General features: G+C 51.0%; 4 protein-coding genes across 4 annotated transcripts; 2 read left to right on the forward strand and 2 right to left on the reverse strand.

The window, feature by feature from the left end:
- Positions 1-1,528: 1,528 nt before the first annotated feature.
- LOC146221629 (toll-like receptor 2) lies at positions 1,529-6,444 on the forward strand. Its single transcript, XM_084692060.1, has 4 exons — positions 1,529-1,944; positions 2,082-2,712; positions 4,190-4,534; positions 5,243-6,444. Exons 1-4 carry the CDS (start codon positions 1,529-1,531, stop codon positions 6,314-6,316), a joined length of 2,466 nt encoding a protein of 821 aa, XP_084548186.1. The 3' UTR covers positions 6,317-6,444.
- On the reverse strand, positions 6,414-11,907 carry rnf175 (ring finger protein 175). The gene is made up of 9 exons (XM_084691072.1): positions 11,784-11,907; positions 11,219-11,256; positions 10,904-11,045; positions 10,439-10,593; positions 10,178-10,285; positions 9,664-9,784; positions 8,822-8,955; positions 8,048-8,149; positions 6,414-7,940 (listed from the first exon to the last, which is right to left on the reverse strand). Exons 1-9 carry the CDS (start codon positions 11,802-11,804, stop codon positions 7,820-7,822), a joined length of 942 nt encoding a protein of 313 aa, XP_084547198.1. The 5' UTR covers positions 11,805-11,907; the 3' UTR covers positions 6,414-7,819.
- A 902-nt stretch (positions 11,908-12,809) lies between these two features.
- On the forward strand, positions 12,810-17,908 carry fgb (fibrinogen beta chain). Its single transcript, XM_084691058.1, has 10 exons — positions 12,810-12,946; positions 13,114-13,131; positions 13,332-13,535; positions 13,985-14,168; positions 14,931-15,052; positions 15,444-15,543; positions 15,692-15,811; positions 16,404-16,526; positions 16,741-17,026; positions 17,220-17,908. The coding sequence occupies exons 1-10, from the start codon at positions 12,854-12,856 to the stop codon at positions 17,446-17,448; spliced, it is 1,479 nt and encodes a 492-aa protein (XP_084547184.1). The 5' UTR covers positions 12,810-12,853; the 3' UTR covers positions 17,449-17,908.
- Positions 17,909-18,508: 600 nt separating this feature from the next.
- Positions 18,509-20,567, reverse strand: LOC146221632 (fibrinogen alpha chain). Its single transcript, XM_084691099.1, has 4 exons — positions 20,438-20,567; positions 20,071-20,254; positions 19,666-19,811; positions 18,509-19,400 (listed from the first exon to the last, which is right to left on the reverse strand). The coding sequence occupies exons 2-4, from the start codon at positions 20,177-20,179 to the stop codon at positions 19,062-19,064; spliced, it is 594 nt and encodes a 197-aa protein (XP_084547225.1). The 5' UTR covers positions 20,180-20,254; positions 20,438-20,567; the 3' UTR covers positions 18,509-19,061.
- Between the last annotated feature and the right edge of the window lie 222 nt (positions 20,568-20,789).

A 20,789-nucleotide genomic window follows, 5' to 3' on the forward strand; every position in this document is an offset into this window, starting at 1 on the left:
TGTATACGCACACCCAACACCTGCACACACACTAACACACACACACACCTGCACACACACGTGCACGCATGCACACACAAATGTACATATACTAACACACACACACACGCACTTATCACTTGTATAGATTTAGAACACAGTTCTAGCAGCATGCCTGTTTGATTGTATCTGTTACATCATAAGTTCTAACTTCCAACCATCCATAAACACGTGGGCTGGAACAGGAAGTGGAGGTCCAGAAAGAGGAAGTGACATTTACCAGACAGGAAGTCATCAAAGCATCACATGACTCGGTCATGAACATGGTCCAACAACGTTTGTGTCCATTGACCTTTTTGGGGGGACAGTGAGTTAGATTTTATAAGTTGTATTATGTTAATTATGACCTGGTTGTAATAGTTTGATGTTTGATTTTCGTCACGTGCATTAAGACTCCAAAGTGCTCAAAGTTGATCAGTTTTCATCTTTGGATTTTAACATTATGATGGTGATTTTTCTGATTGTTTTAATTCTGATTGCTGTCATGATTGTTCCAGCATCATGTGACCCCCAGAATGATGGCTGATTGGATGTTACAGTGTTGTGCTTCCAACACTGACAGGATGTGTGTGTGTGTGTGTGTGACAAGGCTGGTGGCAGAGACCACTGGACACTGTGTATGTGTGTGTATGTGTGTGTACGTGTGTGTGTGTGTGTACGTGTGAGTGTGTGTATGTGTGTGTGTGCTGAAGCTTCAGAATGTCACCCTCACACACCCTTCCTTAGACACGGCTGGAGTTTGAACATGTATTGAACACAGATGTTGTTAAGGTTATTTTAGAGTTCCTCTTTGTAGATCATGTGAATAACCTTCTACTTTCTCTTTCTGTCTCCATTTCTCCCGCTCTCCCGCTCTCTCTCTCTCTCTCTCTCTCTCTCTCTCTCTCTCTCTCTCTCTCTCTCTCTCTCTCTCTCTCTCTCTCTCTCTCTCTCTCTCTGTCTCTCTCTCTCTCTCTCTCTCTCTCTCTGTTGATCTCTGTGACAGTTTCATATAATACTCTCCTGGTTTTACTCGCTGCACTAAATAAAACCCATATAGAATACCTCTGTGTTGCAGGTTATTTGAAACAGTGTTTGCATCAGAAGACCTGGGTGTGTGTGTGTTTTCACCCTGGGCCTTAGGGGAGTTCGTTGTCATGGTAACCGCAGTGGTCTGTACCCGGGAAGAACAAAATGCTCATTTCCTCTTTTTACGTTTTGACACCTAACAGGCAGAACACACACACACACATTGCCTCGTTCCCGAGAGAGGACTTCCTCCCTCTGTACCTCTCTGTCAGTCCAGACTCAGACAATCTCTCTCACACACTCTCTCTCACACACAGCAGGTGAACCACACAGAAGAACAGAAAGGTACAGTCTTCCTTCCCTCGCTCTTCTTCTGTCGTTTACAGAACCTGCTCTACTAACCCCTCCCTCTCTCTTCCTCTCTACCTCTCCCCCTCTCTCTTACTCTCTCTCTCTCTCTTTCCATTCACTCATTCTCAGGATGCCTTCTCCACCCTTCCTCCTCCTCCTCCTCCTCCTCTCCGGGGGTCAGAGTTCAGATCCCGGGGCAAGGGCTGAGGGGGGGACGGCGTGCGGCTGTGACGTGCGTCAGGTGTGTGACTGCTCCTCCAGGAACCTGAGCCTCATCCCCCAGGTCCCTCTCCACGTCGTCTCCCTCGACCTCTCCCTCAACCGCATCGCCGCGGTGACCAACGACGACCTCGCCGCCTACGCCCGACTGACCACCCTGCTTCTCCACGGCAACCGCCTCCGGAGCGTGGCAGGGAGGGCGTTCCGGTCGCTAGGGAGACTGGATTGTCTGGACCTGTCGGCCAATCAGCTGGCCAGCCTGAACGCTGACTGGTTCACAGGGTTAATGTCTCTCACTCGCCTCAACCTGCTGGACAACCCCTACAGGTAGGTGTGAGTGTGTGTGTGTGTGTGTGTGTGTGTGTGTGAGGGAGGGAGGGAGGGAGGGAAGGAGTGTGTATGTGAGTGAGAGAGAGTTTGAAGGAGGGAGTGTGCGCTATTGATCTCAACCCTGCCCCGCCCAGGTCCCTGGGCCCCCGCCCCCTGTTCCAGGGCCTGCTGTCCCTACGGACCCTCCACCTGGGGGGCCCCTTTCTGGAGGAGCTGCGGAGCCACGACCTGGCAGGGGTGGGCCGGCTGGACCTCCTGGAGCTGCACGCCAACCACCTCCGCCACTACGACCCGGGTTCCCTGTCCCGGCCCTGGCCCTTGGGCGCGGCCACCCTCAGCCTGCGGGAGCCCTTCCTGACCAACCAGACGCTGGCGGAGGATGTCCTGAACGACGTGTCGTACCCGGAGACGCCGCTGACCCTGTGCGACCTCCAGATGGCCGGGAACGCGTCAGTGCGTCCGCTTGCCGCCGTGGCACGGAGCCGCGTGCGCTCGCTGTCGCTAAGCAACACCTCGCTGTCGGATGAAACATTGGTGGCCTTCCTGGAAGTGATGGACGGGGCGCCGATCAGCTTCCTGTCGCTGCAGGATGTGAGGTTTGTTGGAACGGGGCGCGTGGAGCAAGCGCGGAAGACACGTCACGATGGCCTTGACACGTTCTACCTGAGGAACCTGGAGATCGTCAACCTGTACCAGTTCAGCTCCATGGTGCAGCTGGGGTTCCTGCTGAAGTACCCCCGACAGGTGTCTGTCATCAGGGCCAAGGTGAGGGGGGGGGAGGGCGGGATATGGACATCCCAGATTCAGATCCATTCTTATGAACATCCCAGATTCAGATCCATTCTTATGAACATCCTAGATTCAGATCCATTCTTATGAACATCCCAGATTCAGATTCATTCTTATGAACATCCCAGATTCAGATCCATTCTTATGAACATCCCAGATTCAGATCCATTTTTGCGCTCTGGCAGAGGTGAGACTTAATCCTAATCATGTATTTTTCTGAAAAATATCTGTACATTCTACTTCTCAAATTATCAAGCCAGTTACTTTCGTTTTAATTTGTATTTGGTGGCATGATCAATATCATGATCAATATTATTTATTGTCATTACGCGCCTGTTTTATTTCACGCACAACAAATGTCAGAGCTGTAGTCCACTCTGCTCTGCTGTAAGATACTTAAGCAATAAGCCCCAAGAGGCCGTGGTTTACGCTGATTTTAGAACAGGTAAGGGGAGTTGTTAGGCACGACGCGAAGCGGAGTGCAGAAAACCCCCTTACTAATTGCTTTTCTAAAACTGTTACTACAAATATTTGATATGGTTTCATCAATAAAAACAATTAGAAACAAAATAGTTTAATAATAAACCGTCATTCTTCCGCTACTACAAAGTAGGTTCCTACATAAATCGTTGCCACGCAACAGCCAGATGGACATCTTTGCCGTCTTTTTCAATTTTAAATATTCGATGCGCAGTAATATGGAATGTTAAAGAATGTTATGAGGACAACCTGTGAGGTTATGCTGGATTTTACAACGGCATAGAACGCGATATAGCCAATCACAATCAAGGATGGGAACAACCAGTTTTAGAATCTACTGTAATATACTAAAGTTTCTACAGGTTGGAAAAGAAAGTTTCCCAAAAAATATTTTTGAAGAAATGTTACAAAAATGTTTGCATCATTGATGAGTACTTGATGAAGACTCTGCCATACTATACTGTACTCTAGAGCAGGGTCGCAGCCAGAAAAATATTTTTGGGTAGGCTTATATATGTAAATATGAATAGGCATCTTGTCAGGTTTTTTTTACTTATTTACTTGGCGATGTGCACCCAGTGCATAATTTTTCTGATAGCCTATACTTTCGTTTTTGGGTAGGCCACGCCCCTGCTCTTTTACTTAAAAAGAATAAAATAAAGTTTAGATTTTTTTTCTCAAAAGGTTAAAAGATTTTCATACGGGTTTTTAAAATATCTCTCTCTCTCTCTCTCTCTCTCTCTCTCTCTCTCTCTCTCTCTCTCTCCTCTCCTCTCCTCTCACTGTGTGAAAAAAACGTTTGGGAAAATAATTACAAAAAAATATTTTCACAACCGTTTCACAAAAGAAGTTTCCATCGTTGCTGAGTACCCCCCTCCCTTCTCCATCCCTCCCCTCCCTCCTCCATCCCTCCTTGCCTTCCCTTTTCTCCCCTTCTGTCTCCCCCTCTCTCCCCCACTCCTCCCTTCCCCAGGCCTTCGTCCTCCCCTGCCTCACCTCTTCCCTCCTGACCAACCTCCAATACCTGGACCTGAGCGAGAACCTTGTGACCGACCTCACCCTGAAAGAGACGCTCTGCTACGGGGCTGGCATTCTCCGGAACCTCCGGGTCCTCAACGTCAGCTCCAACTCCATCCAGTCCCTGGCCCTGGCCGGCCACCTGGTGGCACGCCTGGACAGGCTCACTCACCTGGACCTCAGCGGGAACGCCCTGACCTCCATGCCCGGGGCCTGCTCCTGGCCCGACTCCCTCAGGTTCCTCAACCTCTCCTGGGCCTCGCTGCGGACAGTCACCCCCTGCCTGCCCAGCACCCTGGAGGTAGGGGCGCGCTGACGCCACCGGCACACATTAAGAAGTCTGTGTTACTGAGGACTGGGTTTAACAGCCCCTTAAAGCAGGTGGAGGTTCTAGATCAAGGGTGTTCCCCCCTGGTCCTCAGCGGCTGCTGTTCTGCATGTTCTAGATGTTTCCCTCCTCAAGGTTCCTAATGACTCTTGCTTAGAGACTTGTTGTTCTTGTTGGTTTGTGGTAACTGATTTGAACTGTTGTATTCGCTGCGAAATATTCTATTTTAGTTAATCTTGTTTTTATTTTTTACTGTTGCTTGCTTTTCTACAGGTACACTTGCACTTAGCGATTCATGTTGTTTAATTGTAACTTGCTTAACTTCATGCTCTTATGGTTCTTCCTTTTGGCACTTATTTTTTGTTTGTTCACTATGTGTGCTTCTTGTTTTGGCTACCCGCAATGCTTTGGGGCTATCTTGTTATGATCAGTGACCTATGCACTTTGTAAAGCTCTCTCTTGGAAGTCTCTTTGGATAAAAGCGTCTGATGCTAAATGAATACATGTCAAAGCTCCAGAACACCTGATTCAAATGAATGGGTCGTTAACAAGCTTTCGAAGAGCCTCATAACATATAAACATGTAAAACATAATATTTACATGAGATCGCTATACATTTATTTTTTCTTTATATATAAAAAAAAGATATTTAACCTCTGATCTGCGTGTGTGTGTTTGGAGGTGTTGGACCTGAGCCACAACGACCTGACCAGCCTGGGTGTGGTGCTTCCCAGGCTGAGAGAGCTGCTCCTCTCTGGGAACAAGATGCTGGCTCTGCCCTCCCCCTGGAAGACCCCCAACCTGGAGCTGCTGGTCGTCACCACCAACTCCCTCAGCGACCTCTCCCCCGACGACCTACGACCTTTCGGGCGTCTGCGAGAGCTGCAGGCCGGCGGAAACAACTTCCTGTGCTCCTGCTCCTTCGTGGCGTTCATGGCGATGGCGTTGTCCGGGACGACGGTGGAGGGGACGGGAGCGGGAAGTGTGCGTCTCACGGACGATCCGGACAGCTACGTCTGTGACTCTCCGCTGTGGGTGCGGGGCGAGAGGGTGGGCGGGGTGAGGTTCTCGGTGGTGGACTGTCACCGCCTGGTGTTCGTGGCGTCTCTGTGTGGCGTCTCCCTCCTCGCCGCCGGCCTCCTCACCGCCCTCCTTCACCGGCTGCACGTCCTCTGGTACCTCCGGATGATGTGGGCGTGGCTCTCTGCCAACCGCAGCGCCAGGCGCCGCCGCCTTCGCCAAGACCGCAGCCGTCTCCTCGGCAACGACGACCCAGTCGACGACTCCTCGCGGTTCAGCTACGACGCCTTCGTCTCCTACAGCGAGCAGGACGCCGACTGGGTGGAGCACTTCCTGGTTCCGGAGCTTGAAGAGGACTCCAGCTCCCAGGATGCACCTCTGTCCCTCTGCCTCCACAAGAGGGACTTCCTGCCGGGCAAGTGGATCGTCGACAACATCCTCATCGCCATGGAGAACAGCCGGTGCACAATCTTTGTCCTGTCGGGGCACTTTGTGCGGTCGGACTGGTGCCGCTACGAGCTGGAGTTCTCACACCTGCGGATGTTCCAGGGCGACCAGGACGAGGCGGCCATCTTGGTTCTGCTGGAGCCGCTGGGGGAGAAGGACGTCCCCCGCAGGTTCTGCCGGCTCAGGAGGATGATGAGCTCCAGAACCTTCCTGCAGTGGCCCCGAGAGGAGCAGGGGAGGGAGGAGTTCTGGGGCAGCCTGAGGGCTGCTGTGAGGGGGGGGGACTGAACACACACACGTACACACACACACGTACACACACACGTACACACACACACGTACACACACACACGTACACACACACACACACGAGCATGCAAGCAGATTGTTCTAATGTTTCTTTTTTATTCAACATGTTGAGCAGCATCATTCGCTGTAGCCATGGCAACAACGCATCTGTAAACAGCTTAAAATCACCTGAACTGAAACCACACACACAAAAAAAAATTTAAATAAAAATGTTTAAAAAAAAATCTCCAAGACTGTTTTAGAGATTTACAGTTTGTCTCCATTTTGGCAAATATCATCATCTTCATCATCAGTTTATTATGCTCTGCCAGAACAGGTCTCCTGACCGTGTTAACCACACGTACGGAGGGTGGTTCGGTGACAACGAGCCAGTCACCAGACCAAGGGCTCAAAGGTCACCAGACCAAGGTCTCAAAGGTCACCAGAGGTCACAACTTGACCTCAGTGCGTGCCAACATCTCCAGCCTCAACACACACACACACACACACACAGCAAAATTGTAAACACATGCACAGGTAAAAAGGTACATGAATATGAGTCTCAACACCACACAGCAGGGTGTCCCGCAGCACTGCAGTTGAGGCGGCCACCTCAGCAACACACGCCTGCCGCCTTAACTACATTGTCAAAAAAAGAAAAATTGCAATATCCGCTGTGTTACTCAGTCCTGTTTTCTCCCCTTCGTTCCAAACCGTGACCAACGCCAGTTTCCCTTCTCCGCAGAACACATACACATTTATTTTTTGAGGAAAAACGTCCCCCCTCCCCCCCGGCAAACCCCACCCTCCCACCTTAACTAACACATTTTCGTGTGGGAAACCCTGTACTTGAGTATGACATGAGTGCCCAGTATGAGAGTGATGAAAGCATGAGTCCCCAGTATAAGAGAGTGATTGGTTGGGAGGGTGGCGTGTGAGGAGCTGATTGGTTGGGAGGGTGGCGTGTGAGGAGCTGATTGGTTGTGAGGGTGGCGTGTGAGGAGCTGATTGGTTGTGAGGGTGGCGTGTGAGGAGCTGATTGGTTGTGAGGGTGGCGTGTGAGGAGCTGATTGGTTGTGAGGGTGGCGTGTGAGGAGCTGATTGGTTGTGAGGGTGGCAGGGGGTCTCAGGCTTGTCCCTCATGAACACATTAATACAGAGTGTAACCATGGATACTGTCTAAGCAGGGTAAACTGGTATGAAGTAAACAAACAGTTAAAAATGCACACATCCATCTATCCCTCCATCTATCCTACAGCTGAGCGTCTAGAATAAATACCAATTGAAAGTGAACTAGACCCCAGTGTGTGTATCAGGGTCTTCCAGAGCAGCAGGATCTTTCCTCACAGCTCCACGTAACAACTCCGGGTTACCCAGGCAACGGTGGTACAACTCCAAGGTTACCCAGGCAACGCTGAAACGCGTTCCGTCTCGTCCCCAGCGTTCTAGAGGCCAGCCCAGGGTTCCACCCCGGCCTGCAGGGTTCCAGAACATCCCAGCATTCTACTCCAGACCCAGGGAGAAGTTGATTCCGTGGACAACACCGATGATGATGGGTTGCCAGGCAACCAGGTATCTCAGCCAATCGAGTAGCTGTCCGTACAGGACGTGGGTTCTCTCCCAGCTGGGGGGCGGGGCTAAGGAGAGTAAGGTACACACACACACACTCTTCTCTACACACACACACTCTCCTCATCCTTCTGTACAAACACACACACACACAGAGGATACGGGTTGTTCATCAGCCTCTTCAGGTCGACCTTCTCGTTGCAGTATGGACACGTCTGCTTCTTACCCACAATGCACCAGCCGCGGATACAGAACTCGTGGAATCTGGGAGGCAGGGCAACGTTCAGGAACAACAGCAACTAGCTTTAATGGTCTGGCTCTTATTACACACACACACACACGCACACACACACACACACACTCCTGGGGTGTCATCTAGGATCTGCTGTATCCATTTCAGGTGCTGTCTCTGGGTTGTGGCTGTAATCAGGTCAAACAGTCCTCAGAGTCACACACACAGTCACACACACACACACACACGCCTACCTAACCCTACCCCCCCCCCAAACCCAGCAGAGAGGCAGCAGAGAGGCAGCAGATAGGCAGGAGAGAGGCAGCAGAGAGGCAGGAGAGAGGCGGCAGAGGCAGCAGAGAGGCAGGAGAGAGGCAGCAGAGGCAGCAGAGAGGCAGCAGAGAGGCAGCAGAGGCAGCAGAGAGGCAGCAGAGGCAGCAGAGTAGGAGAGAGGCAGCAGAGAGGCAGGAGAGAGGCAGCAGAGAGGCAGGAGAGAGGCAGGAGAGAGGCAGGAGAGAGGCAGCAGAGAGGCAGGAGAGAGGCAGGAGAGAGGCAGCAGAGGCAGCAGATAGGCAGGAGAGAGGCAGCAGAGGCAGCAGAGTAGGAGAGAGGCAGCAGAGAGGCAGCAGAGAGGCAGCAGAGTAGGAGAGAGGCAGCAGAGGCAGCAGAGTAGGAGAGAGGCAGCAGAGTAGGAGAGAGGATACATGTGGTTGCAGGACAGCTGGTATGTGTCTTCCAGCAGCCCCTCCTCGTCCAGCTCCACCAGGATCCTCTGACCGCACACGGCACACACGTCCTCACTCAGGCTCCTGGACGGCATGCCCCCCCCGCTGTAGTACTGCACAGCACAACACTACTGTAGTATTACTGTAGTATTACTGTAGTACTGCACAGAACAACACTACTGTAGTATTACTGTAGTATTACTGTAGTACTGCACGGCACAACACTACTGTAGTATTACTGTAGTATTACTGTAGTACTGCACGGCACAACACTACTGTAGTATTACTGTAGTACTACTGTAGTACTGCACAGCACAACACTACTGTAGTATTACTGTAGTATTACTGTAGTACTGCACAGCACAACACTACTGTAGTATTACTGTAGTACTACTGTAGTACTGCACAGCACAACACTACTGTAGTATTACTGTAGTACTACTGTAGTACTGCACAGCACAACACTACTGTAGTATTACTGTAGTATTACTGTAGTACTGCACAGCACAACACTACTGTAGTATTACTGTAGTATTACTGTAGTACTGCACAGCACAACACTACTGTAGTATTACTGTAGTATTACTGTAGTACTGCACAGCACAACACTACTGTAGTATTGCAAACACATCTTCCGACAGCCTGGTAGAGGCCATGTATAAAGTACTACAGTATATTACAGTAGTACAGTATATTACAGTACTACAGTATATTATAGTAGTTCAGTACATTATACAGTATATTATAGTAGGACAGTATATTACAGTACTATAGTATATGACAGTACTACAGTATATTATAGTAGTAACACTGAACAGTACCCCTATAGTGGAGGCCATGTAATCGGAGCAGATCTCAGCAAAGTCCCTCCCCATCACTCCGTAGTAGAGACCGTAGAACAGCAGTATGACACCCACATCCATGGAGTCCTCTGCCTTGATCCTGGGGGGGGGGGGGTCAAACTTTAGCTGAGGCAGTGTGGTTGCCAGGTTGGGGGTTAATAATAATGACAATAATAGTAATACATCTGATTTCTGATGCACTTTTCATTTGAAAAGTGCTACAGTTCAGTGCTACAGTTCAGATTTATAAAACAAGGTAAAACATCAATATAAAATACAATTAGATCATTAAAACTCATAAGATCTGCTAAAAATAAATGATTTTAGTCCTTTTTTTGGTGTGAGGGACCCTCAGATGGTCGGGGAGGGCGTTCCACACCAGAGGAGCAGAACAGAAAGCCCGGTCGGTCACCCGTGGTGCTCAGCTTAGTCCTGGGGAGATGGAGGCGGTTTGAATTTAGCTGGCTCAGGTGTGGTTGCCAGGTTTGCTCACCTGAAGAAGACGTTGAATCCGAACATGGTGAACATGATGGCCATGTAGCCCACCACGCCCACGGCATAGCTCAGCTTGTAGATCAGCAGGAACCACTTGTACACCATCCTGAGACACACACACAGGTACACACACACACACACACAGGTACACACACACACACAGAGGTACATATACACACAGTGACACATTTACACATCTCTCAAAATGTGTTTTCATACTGTAAGCTTGTACTCTCCCCCCCCCCCTTCCCTGCCGTACCGTGGGGTTCTGCAGGACAGAGGTTTACGTGTGGCCCTGAAGATGACGTAGCTGGTGATGATGGAGAACACCCCCCACATGGACAGGAACCTCCACCAGTACAGCTTGATGGTGAAGTACAGAGGCACCACCCACATCTGCAGCAGGGTGACCAGCTGGAGACACACACAGATATACACACACACACACGTATGTTGAAGGACCAGGACAATCTGAGCCACCACACAACAAGTATACACACACACACACAGGTACACACACACACACAGGTACACACACACACAGGTACACACATACAAACAGGTATACACACACACAAACAGGTATACACACACACAAACAAGTATACACACACACACAAACAGGTATACACACACACAAACAAGTATACACACACACACAAACAGGTATACACACACACAAACAAGTATACACACACACACAGGTACACACTCATGTACATACGTTGTAGGAGCGGTGGTGTCTCTGTTTCCACTGCACCAGGACGATCTGGGCCACCACCAGGGTGGCGATCAGCACCAGGACCATCTCAGCATGCATGGCCTCATGACCCCGGTGCTTCACGTGAAGACGCTCATGCTGCACCCTGGAGGGAGGAGGACAGGGGGAGGAGAGGAGAGAGAGGTGAGGAGGGGGAGGGGAGAGGGAGGAGAGAAATGGAAGAGGAGAATAATGAACTAGCTGGTAGCTAGTCAGAAACCTGCTCTAGCACTAAGGGTAGGCACCACCACACAAAAACAATTTTCGAAAATAACTTACTTCCAATTTTCCTTGTGTGTCATTTTCAAGAGATCCCCCTGTGATAGAGAGAGATGGAGAGAGAGAGAGAGGGAGAGCGAAAGACAGAGAGAGAGAGAGAGAGAGAGAGAGAGAGAGAGAGAGAGAGAAAGAGAGCGAGAGAGGGGAAAACAGAGGTAGAGAGATAAAGGAGGTCAAAGCAATGTGGCTCATCAATGCAGTTACTCAGCTTTGATTTGCTGGCTTTTGTGCCTACCACTCATAAATGTACCACTACTAGCGACACAGTTCTATTTCTGTAAGCTAGCTATTTCAATCGCTGTATCGGTAATATGGTACACACAACCTGCTAGCTCTCAGATCTAGCATTCATTCAAGCCAAGACGAGCTAGTTAGTCTTGTGTCTGCCACGTAGCGGAACAGGCATATTCAATTAGCTTGCTAGCAAGCAAGCAACACTGATCCGCTATTAGGCGGTTATCTCGCGTCTGGTCAGTTTCTCTCTAAGGAACTGCTTTCGTGCATTTGGTAAAGTCCGTGCATGTAGCTAGCTACGGGCAGATGTGTGTATAAGCGTGCTTTGTACCTGGGGTTGCACGCCGGTCATTTTTCGCGTTGTTCGGGTCAGGCTTGCCAGACAGCTAGCAGGCTAGATGACCGCAGCTCTGACAGCTCTGACAGCCGGTGGAGGGCGCGGCGCCGGTCATCACATGGTGACGCGTGCTGTTGGGGGGCGTAGCTCACGTAAGCGTACGTGATTACGTCGTTTTGGCAACCTTCGGGGTTTTAATCACTGGGTTTTAATCACTGTAGTAGGTTATCTAAAACGTGTAAACATGAATAGAATTACATATAATTATCGCTATACAGTTAGTACAGGATATCCCTGTATTTAATCAAAATCACAGATTTGTCTCCGTATAAATCCGTACTCATGCAACACAAGACATGATAAATAACTAGTTACTTGACGGATGATGCTGATAATGCTGATGAGGATGAAGATGATGATGAAGATGGTGATTTTAATGAGTCATTGTGTTTAGTTTTCAACATGTTGACATGGGGTCTCAGTGTGTGGGTATGCTGTGGAACTGAACAGTATGATACTGGCTGGTCTTTGAGCTTTGAACTGGATCATATCTAGTCCCTTACAGAGCCTGGTAAACACAGATCGTTCAGAACACCCTCCTCCTCATCCTCCTCCTCCAAATCATTTCCCAGCAGAGTTGAAACTATTGGGTCATCACCTTAATCATTAACTCTTTCTCCTTCTCCTTCTCTTTCTCTCTCTCTCTCTCTCTCTCTCTCTCTCTCTCTCTCTCTCTCTCTCTCTCTCTCTCTCTCTCTCTCTCTCTCTCTCTCTCTCTCTCTCTCTGTCTCTCTGTCTCTCTCTCCCTCTCTCGCTCTGTCTCTCTCTCTCTCTCTCTCTCTCTCTCTCTCTCTCTCTCTCTCTCTCTCTCTCTCTCTCTCTGTCTCTCTGTCTCTCTCTCCCTCTCTCGCTCTCTCTCTCTCTCTCTCTCTCTCTCTCTCTCTCTCTCTCTCTCTCTCTCTCTCTCTCTCTCTCTCTCTCTCTCTCTCTCATTGGCTCCATATAAGCCCGTTCTCTCTGAGCGCAAAGCAGTTTGTAAGCAGCAACTTTATCGACAGGAGACGATGACGAGGATGAGGAGCCTAGCGGCTGTGCTGTTGCTGTGTGTGTGTGTGCACATGACCCGGGCGGATCTAGAGTATGACGATTACGACACGGTAATAAACAACTCACAACACCTGTTATTACATAAACATATGTAGTACATACGTGTGACTTGACACATGACTCAACCTCACACATAATGATAGACAGGCTGGTTATGTGTGCTGTAGCGTATTGTTAGATAATGATGATGTTGTGTGCTGCTTTTTGTCTCCTGCAGGCAGAGAAAGTACCAGAGGTGAGTGGAGTTCTAGAACCTTTGCATGTAGTTCTAGAACCGTCTCCTGTGGTTCTAGAGCCTTCTGATGTGTTGTGTTCCTCATGTCCGTTTGCTTGATGCCAAATACTTTCTCTCGTCATCCCTGTTCTCTCTTTCTCTCTATATCTCCTTCTCTGTCTTCCATTCTCCCCCCCTCCTTCCCTCCTCCCCCCTCCCAGGGCACGGAGTTGGACCCCCGGGGGCACAGGCCAGTGACGGGGGGTCGGGACGGGTACATTGCCCCCCGCCCGGTGTCCCCACCCGTGTCGGGGCGGGGCAGGTACCGAGGGCGCCCCACCCCTGCCCCCGCTGTCCCCAAGGGGGGGCAGGAGAAGGAGGAGCAGCCCGAGGCTGGAGGCTGCACACACGCCTCAGAACAGATGGTAGGCTGGGGGGAGGAGGGGGAGAGAGAGAGAGAGACAGAGAGAGACAGAGAGAGACAGAGAGAGAGAGAGAGAGAGAGAGAGAGAGAGAGAAGAGAGAGAGACAGAGAGAGAGAGAGAGAGAGAGAGAGAGAGAGAGAGAGAGAGAGAGAGAGAGAGAGAGAGACAGAGAGACAGAGAGACAGAGAGAGACAGAGAGAGACAGAGAGAGACAGAGAAAGAGAGAGTGAGAGAGAGTGAGAGACACATACACAGAGAGCGGGAGACATAGAGAAAGAGAGACAGAGAGAGAGAGTTAGAGACACAGAGAGAGAGAGACACAGACAGAGAGAGAGACACAGACAGAGAGAGAGATTTAGAGACAAGAGGTATGTGTACGTGACTTCCCTCCAGAGATTCAAGGCACTTGAACAGCATCCCTGACCTGCCCTTCCCCTCCTGTGCTGCAGGGGGTGCTGTGCCCTACGGGCTGCGAGCTGAAGACAGCCCTGCTGAAGCAGGAGACCAACGTGAGGGGGGAGGTGGGGAAGCTGAGGAGGGAGGTGGACGAGCTGGCACGCTCCTCCAACACTGTGCTCACCTACGTAGAGGACCTGTCAAAAAACCTGAGGGAGCGCCAGCAGGTCAGCAACGGTAAGGACCAATAGGAGACATCCTCACTAGTATTCTGGCCAATCGGAGACCTCCTCACTGGTATCTAGCCAATAGTACACCTCCTTAACTTTTTCCCCTCCCCCCCCCTCCCCTCCTCCCCTCCCCTCCTCCCCTCCCCTCCTCCCCTCCCCTCCTCCCCTCCCCTCCTCCCCTCCCCTCCCCTCCTCCCCTCCCCTCCCCTCCTCCCCTCCCCTCCTCCCCTCCCCTCCCCTCCACTCCTCCCCCCCCTCCCCTCCCCTCCTCCCCTCCACTCCTCCCCTCCCCTCCCCTCCCCTCCTCCCCTCCACTCCTCCCCTCCCCTCCCCTCCCCTCCTCCCCTCCCCTCCTCCCCTCCCCTCCTCCCCTCCCCTCCCCTCCTCTCCTCCCCTCCTCCCCTCCCCTCCCCTCCTCCCCTCCCCTCCTCCCCTCCCCTCCCCTCCCCTCCTCCCCTCCCCTCCTCCCCTCCCCTCCCCTCCTCCCCTCCACTCCTCCCCTCCACTCCTCCCCTCCCCTCCTCCCCTCCCCTTCCCTCCTCCCCTCCCCTCCTCCCCTCCCCTCCACTCCTCCCCCCCTCCCCTCCCCTCCTCCCCTCCACTCCTCCCCTCCCCTCCCCTCCTCCCCTCCCCTCCCCTCCTCCCCTCCCCTCCTCCCCTCCCCTCCCCTCCCCTCCTCCCCTCCCCTCCTCCCCTCCTCCCCTCCCCTCCTCCCCTCCTCCCCTCCCCTCCCCTCCTCCCCTCCCCTCCTCCCCTCTCTCCCCCACAGAGAACGGGAACACAGTGAGTGAGTACACAGGGGAGCTGGAGGAGCAGCATGCGTATGTGAAGCAGGTGGTGGACACTGGCTTCCCCTCCAACATCCGCATCCTACAGAGCGTCCTGGAGAAGGTGAGGGAAAACACACACACCAACCAATGAAAGACTTTACTAAACTAATGAGTGTATGATTCAGTAAGTGAATGATTGAAATAATACATCAACGAAAATGAAGAGATATCTTAAGGATATCTTCAGGATATCTTCAGGATATCTCCAGGATATCTTCAGGATATCTCCAGGATATCTTCAGGATATCTTCAGGATATCTTCAGGATATCTCCAGGATATCTTCAGGATATCTTCAGGATATCTCCAGGATATCTCCAGGATATCTCCAGGATATCTTCAGGATATCTTCAGGATATCTTCAGGATATCTTCAGGATATCTTCATATGGGATTCTGACTCAGCACCTTGACTCAGCACGTGAGCGTGTGGTGTCTGTGTGTCTGGTCTTCAGGTGCGTCTGAAGATCCAGAAGGTGGAGAAGGCCATCTTGGCCCAGAAGGATGAGTGCAAGGAACCCTGTACAGTCTCCTGCCCCATCCCTGTGGTCTCTGGTACGTGTGTGTGGGTGTGTGGGTGTTTGTGGGGGTGTGTATGTGTATTGGGCTAGGGATTCTCACATGTACCCAAACCTTTTCACACTTGTTGCTTACCCTTATCTCCCCCCCTCCCCCCCCTCCCCCCTCCCCCCTCTCCCCCCAGGGAAGGAGTGTGAGGACATATTCCGTCGTGGAGGCAGGGACTCCCAGATGTATCTCATCAGACCTGACTCCTTCCTCCCTGCGTACAAGATCTACTGTGACCAAACCACCCAGAACGGAGGTGGGTTTCTCTCTCTCTCCTCTCCTCTCTTCTCTCATCCCTCTCTCTCTCCTCTCATCCCCACTCCTCTCTTTCCCTCCCTCCCTCTGTCGCCTCTCTCATCCATCCCTCTCTCCTCTCCTCTCTCATCCCTCCCTCCCTCTCTCTCCTCTCTGATCCCTCCCTCTCTCTCTCTCCTCTCTGATCCCTCCCTCCCTCCCTCTCTCTCCTCTCTCATCCCTCCCTTCCTCTCTCTCCTCTTCCCTCCCTCCCTCCCTCCCTCCCTCCCTCCCTCCCTCCCTCCCTCTCTCCTCCCTCCCTCCCTCCCTCCCTCCCTCCCTCCCTCCCTCCCTCCCTCCCTCCCTCCCTCCCTCTCTCTCTCTCTCTCTCTCTCTCTCTCTCTCTCTCTCTCTCTCCTCTCTCCTCTCTCTGATCTGATCCCTCCCTCTCTCTCTCTCCTCTCTCATCCCTCCCTTCCTCTCTCTCCTCTCTGATCCCTCCCTCTCTCTCCTCCCTCCCTCCCTCCCTCCCTCCCTCCCTCCCTCCCTCCCTCCCTCCCTCCCTCCCTCCCTCCCTCTCTCCTCTCTCACCCCTCCCTCCCTCTCTCCTCCAGGATGGACTCTCATCCAGAACAGGCAGGACGGCAGCGTGGACTTTGGTCGTCGGTGGGACGATTATCGCCGTGGTTTCGGGAACGTGGCCTTTAGTGTTGGGAAGAGTCACTGCCAAATTCCAGGTAGGAACACACCTGAAAAGCAGATAATGGAGACTGTTTCTAATGCTAAAGATGGATCTGATATCTTGCTGTTGTTCTGAAACACAATCACATGACCAACCTGTCCCCTCTTCCTGGTCACATGACCAACCCTCTCCCCTCTTCCTGGTCACATGACCAATCCTCTTCCTGATCACATGACCAACCCTGACGTCTCTTCCTGGTCACGTGACAGGGGAGTACTGGCTGGGGAACGATCGCATCAGCCAGCTGACTAAGATGGGCCCTACGGAGGTGCTGCTAGAGATGCAGGACTGGTCTGGTGGGAAGGTGCACGCCCAGTACAGGCAGTTCACCGTGCAGACCGAGGCGTCCAGCTATCTGCTGGCTGTGGCTGGCTACTCTGGCACGGCGGGGAACACCTTCCTGGAGGGAGCCAACGAGCTGTTTGGGGAGAACCGCACCATGACCATCCACAACGGCATGATGTTCTCAACCTACGACAGGGACAACGACAACTGGTGAGGAGCAGCTGTGAACGTTACGTTTTGCACGCAAAATGTCTTGTTTGTTTTGGTTTACGTTTAAATTAACGTTCTCTCTCCCCCTCTCTGCCTCCTCTCCTTCTCCCTCCCCCTCTCTTCCTCCTCCCTCTCCCTCTCCTCCCCCTCCCTCCCTCCCCCCTCCCCCTCCCTCTCCCCATCCCTGCCCCAGGATCCCTGGTGACCCCACCAAACAGTGTTCCAGGGAGGACGGAGGTGGTTGGTGGTACAACCGCTGCCACTCAGCCAATCCCAACGGGCGGTATTACTGGGGCGGGGCTTATACGCACAGCATGGCCAAGCACGGCACGGACGATGGCCTGGTCTGGATGAACTGGAAGGGCTCCTGGTACTCCCTCAAGGCCATGAGCATGAAGATCAGGCCCTTCTTTGAGGAGTGACACACACACACACACACTAGCATGACAAAACACACACACAGAAGCATATGCACACACACACTGCCATGAACAAACTTGTGTGCACACACAGTCACCAAAGTGTATGAATACACACACACATACAAAGAGAAGAAGCCTTCAAGAGCTATCTCAGTTGAAACGCGCAGGGTTTATGGATGCAAACCGGGGAAGGGTGACACATGAAAGGGTTTCACTTCAAACTATACTTACTTTTCAACTTGGAGGTAAAGCTATCTTTTAACGTTAAACACTTTCAACAAGTCAGTTGAAACTGGAGTCAGAAGTGGCATGGTGACAGTTTGGACGAGTGCGTGAAGTATTTTCAGTGTGAGTCGCTCTGGATAAGAGCGTCTGCTAAATGACTAAATGTGTGTGTGATGTTAACTGCCTGTGTGGTGGTCCTTGTCCTCATAAATGCAATAAAAACAGACTGAGTTCACTTCCTGGTTTTGTGTTCTCTTGGTTCAGCTCCGTTCACCTGATGTACTGGAGCTCTTCTGATTTTTAGACTATCTTGGTTCAGCTCTGCAGTTCCAGGATATTTTAGACTATCTTGGTTCATCTGTATGGTTCGCCAACATAACTCCTCAAATTTTTAGAGCATCTTGCTTCAGCTTTCATTAGCTGGGCTTCATTCAACTGATTCACCAGATTCATTTGCATGAATGAATGAATGAATGAACGACTAAATTAATTAAGGTCTTAGTAGTGGTTGTTCCTTTACTAACAAGTCATACACCACAACATAAAGTAGTGTTAATTATAAATAATGATAAAACCAACATCCAGGTGTGATGCTAAAATAATGTATTTGATAGTTATCTTAGCTCAGTTTATTTGAGCTTAGCTCAGTTTAGCTCAGTTTAGCTCAGTTTATCTTATTTTATCTTAGCTAGCAGCTTATTTATATTACTTTCAGCTTGGGATGGTGCTTAGTACATGGAGATATAACAGTACGGATTATAATACTGAACAAAACATTTTGTTATATTCTTCTTTGACAAATATCTGCAATTCAATAAACTGACACAAAAAAATATTAGATGTGTAAACAAAGTTTATACAAACATAATTTATACAGGGGCATGTTTAAGACTGAGGGAGTGAGAGAAAGGTGGAAAGATGGAGTGAGAGAGAGAGGTAGAGAATGAGAGAAAATAAAAGGAGAGAATTGAAGAAATGGTAACAGAGATGAAAAAGAAACCTGAAGAAAGATAGAGAGAGAGAGAGAGAGAGAGAGAGAGAGAGAAGAGAGAGAGAGAGAGAGAGAGAGAGAGAGAGAGAGAGAGAGAGAGAGAGAGAGAGAGAGAGAGAGAGAGAGAGAGAGAGAGAGAGAGAGAGAGAGAGAGAGAGAGAGAGAGAGAGAGATAGAGAGAGAGAGAGAGAGAGAGAGAGAGAGAGAGAGAGAGAGAGAGAGAGAGAGAGAGAGAGAGAGAGAGAGAGAGAGAGAGAGAGAGAGAGAGAGAGAGAGAGAGAGAGAGAGAGAGAGAGAGAGAGAGAGAGAGAGAGAGAGAGAGAGAATAAGGGAAAGAGAGAGGGAGAAAAAGAGGAAGGGGAGAGGGAGAGAGGGATACAGAGAAATGACATCCAAGTTATTCCAGATCATTCCGTTCCTCCTCCGTGTGGTCGGATCCCTCAGGGAGTTCTGGTTCTGAGGGCTGGTGTTCTAGAACCACCCTGTTCTGCTCCAGATCCTCAAACAGGGTCAGCAGTTCCTGTTGCACCAGGGGGAAGCTTCTGTAGGCCGGGGAGGTGGGGGAACCTGGGTCCACCAGCTGCAGCGTGATCCTGGAGAGGGGCTGGGGCTGAGGATGGGGCTGGGGCTGGGCCAGTTGGTTCTCCATGGTGTGGTATGTCTCGTGGTCTATTTGAAAGTTTATGGTGTTCCTGCAGGAACCTTTACAGGCACGTAGCTTGATGTCAATGTCCACCTGTGGTTAGAAACACAAACAGACACACAAACAGAATCAACATGACCGTATACAGCTGAACTCAGGGACAAACACCTGACTGATGACCTGCCTACAAAGATGGCTGTTCACTGGAACCTTCCCCTTTCATCCTCTCTTCGTCCACTCCTCTCCTTGCTTCCTTCCCTTCTACTCTCCTTCCCTCCCCCTCTACCTCCCCTCCCGTCCCCCTCCCCATCTCCCACTCCCTCTCTCCCCTCCCCCTCCCTCTCTCCCTCTTCCTCACCTCAGTCTGGTACATCTCTCTTATCTGTTTCTGAACTTGGCTGTGGAGGTTTGTGAGTTTCCATGACAATCTCATAGACCGTTTCCGTAGTGACGTGAGGTTCCGGGCGAGCACTTCTGCAACCTCCACGTACCTCAGCTCTGCCACTGAGACACACACACATACGTACAGACATACACACGTACACACACACAGAGAAGAAGTGGGTTAGAAGTTATATATTACTAGAACACATTCCAGAAGTTTGGCAGCTCTAGAACATGGTCCATTCTTGGAACATTCTCTTACAGAAACGAGCAAGACCATTCTGAAACATATCCAACTTTCTCTCTCTCTGTCTCTCTCTGTCTCTCTGTCTCTCTGTGTCTCTCTGTGTCTCTCTCTCTGTCTCTCTCTCTCTCTTACTTTGAGTGGCGATGATGGTGCGCCTCTTGCTGTTGTACGTGCGTTTGATTTGTGTCATGACTGCTGCCTCCTGCTGGTGGTACATCCGTGTCCTCTCACACGCGGCCATGAGGCGCTGCTGGAACTCTGTTTCCACCCAGGCCAGCTGCCCCTGTAGCCTGCATCCAGACGGACAGACAGGACCCTGCACACACACCACACACACAGCACACACACACCACACACACACACCACACACACACACCACACACACACCACACACACACACAGCACTGAGTCTGAGTCTGTGTGTGGAGGGGTGTGTATGTGTGTGCGTGTGGTGTGTGTGGTGTGTGTGTGCTGTGTGTGTGCTGTGTGTGTGACTCACCCACTGGTCATCTGAGCAGAGTGGGTACGTGGGTCTAGAGGAACACTGTCTCAGTCTGTTAAAGGTTCTGTCCAAGGTTCTCTGTGTGGTTCTTTGTGGGTCCTGGGAGGTCCAGGTACTCTGCAGGGCCCACAGGGTACACACTGCTACACACACACACACACACACACACACACACACACACACACACACACACACACACACACACACAGACACAGACAGACAGAGAGAGAGAGACAACACAAACCTGTTATATTGTTACATTGTCCGACAGGACAACGTAACAACATACAAATACATGACGTGTATGATGTCACACGTCATGTGACATCATACAACATCATATCACATC

Source organism: Hypomesus nipponensis, chromosome 25 (genome assembly GCF_054491055.1).
Source record: "Hypomesus nipponensis isolate SF chromosome 25, ASM5449105v1, whole genome shotgun sequence".
NCBI classification, from domain to species: domain Eukaryota; kingdom Metazoa; phylum Chordata; class Actinopteri; order Osmeriformes; family Osmeridae; genus Hypomesus; species Hypomesus nipponensis.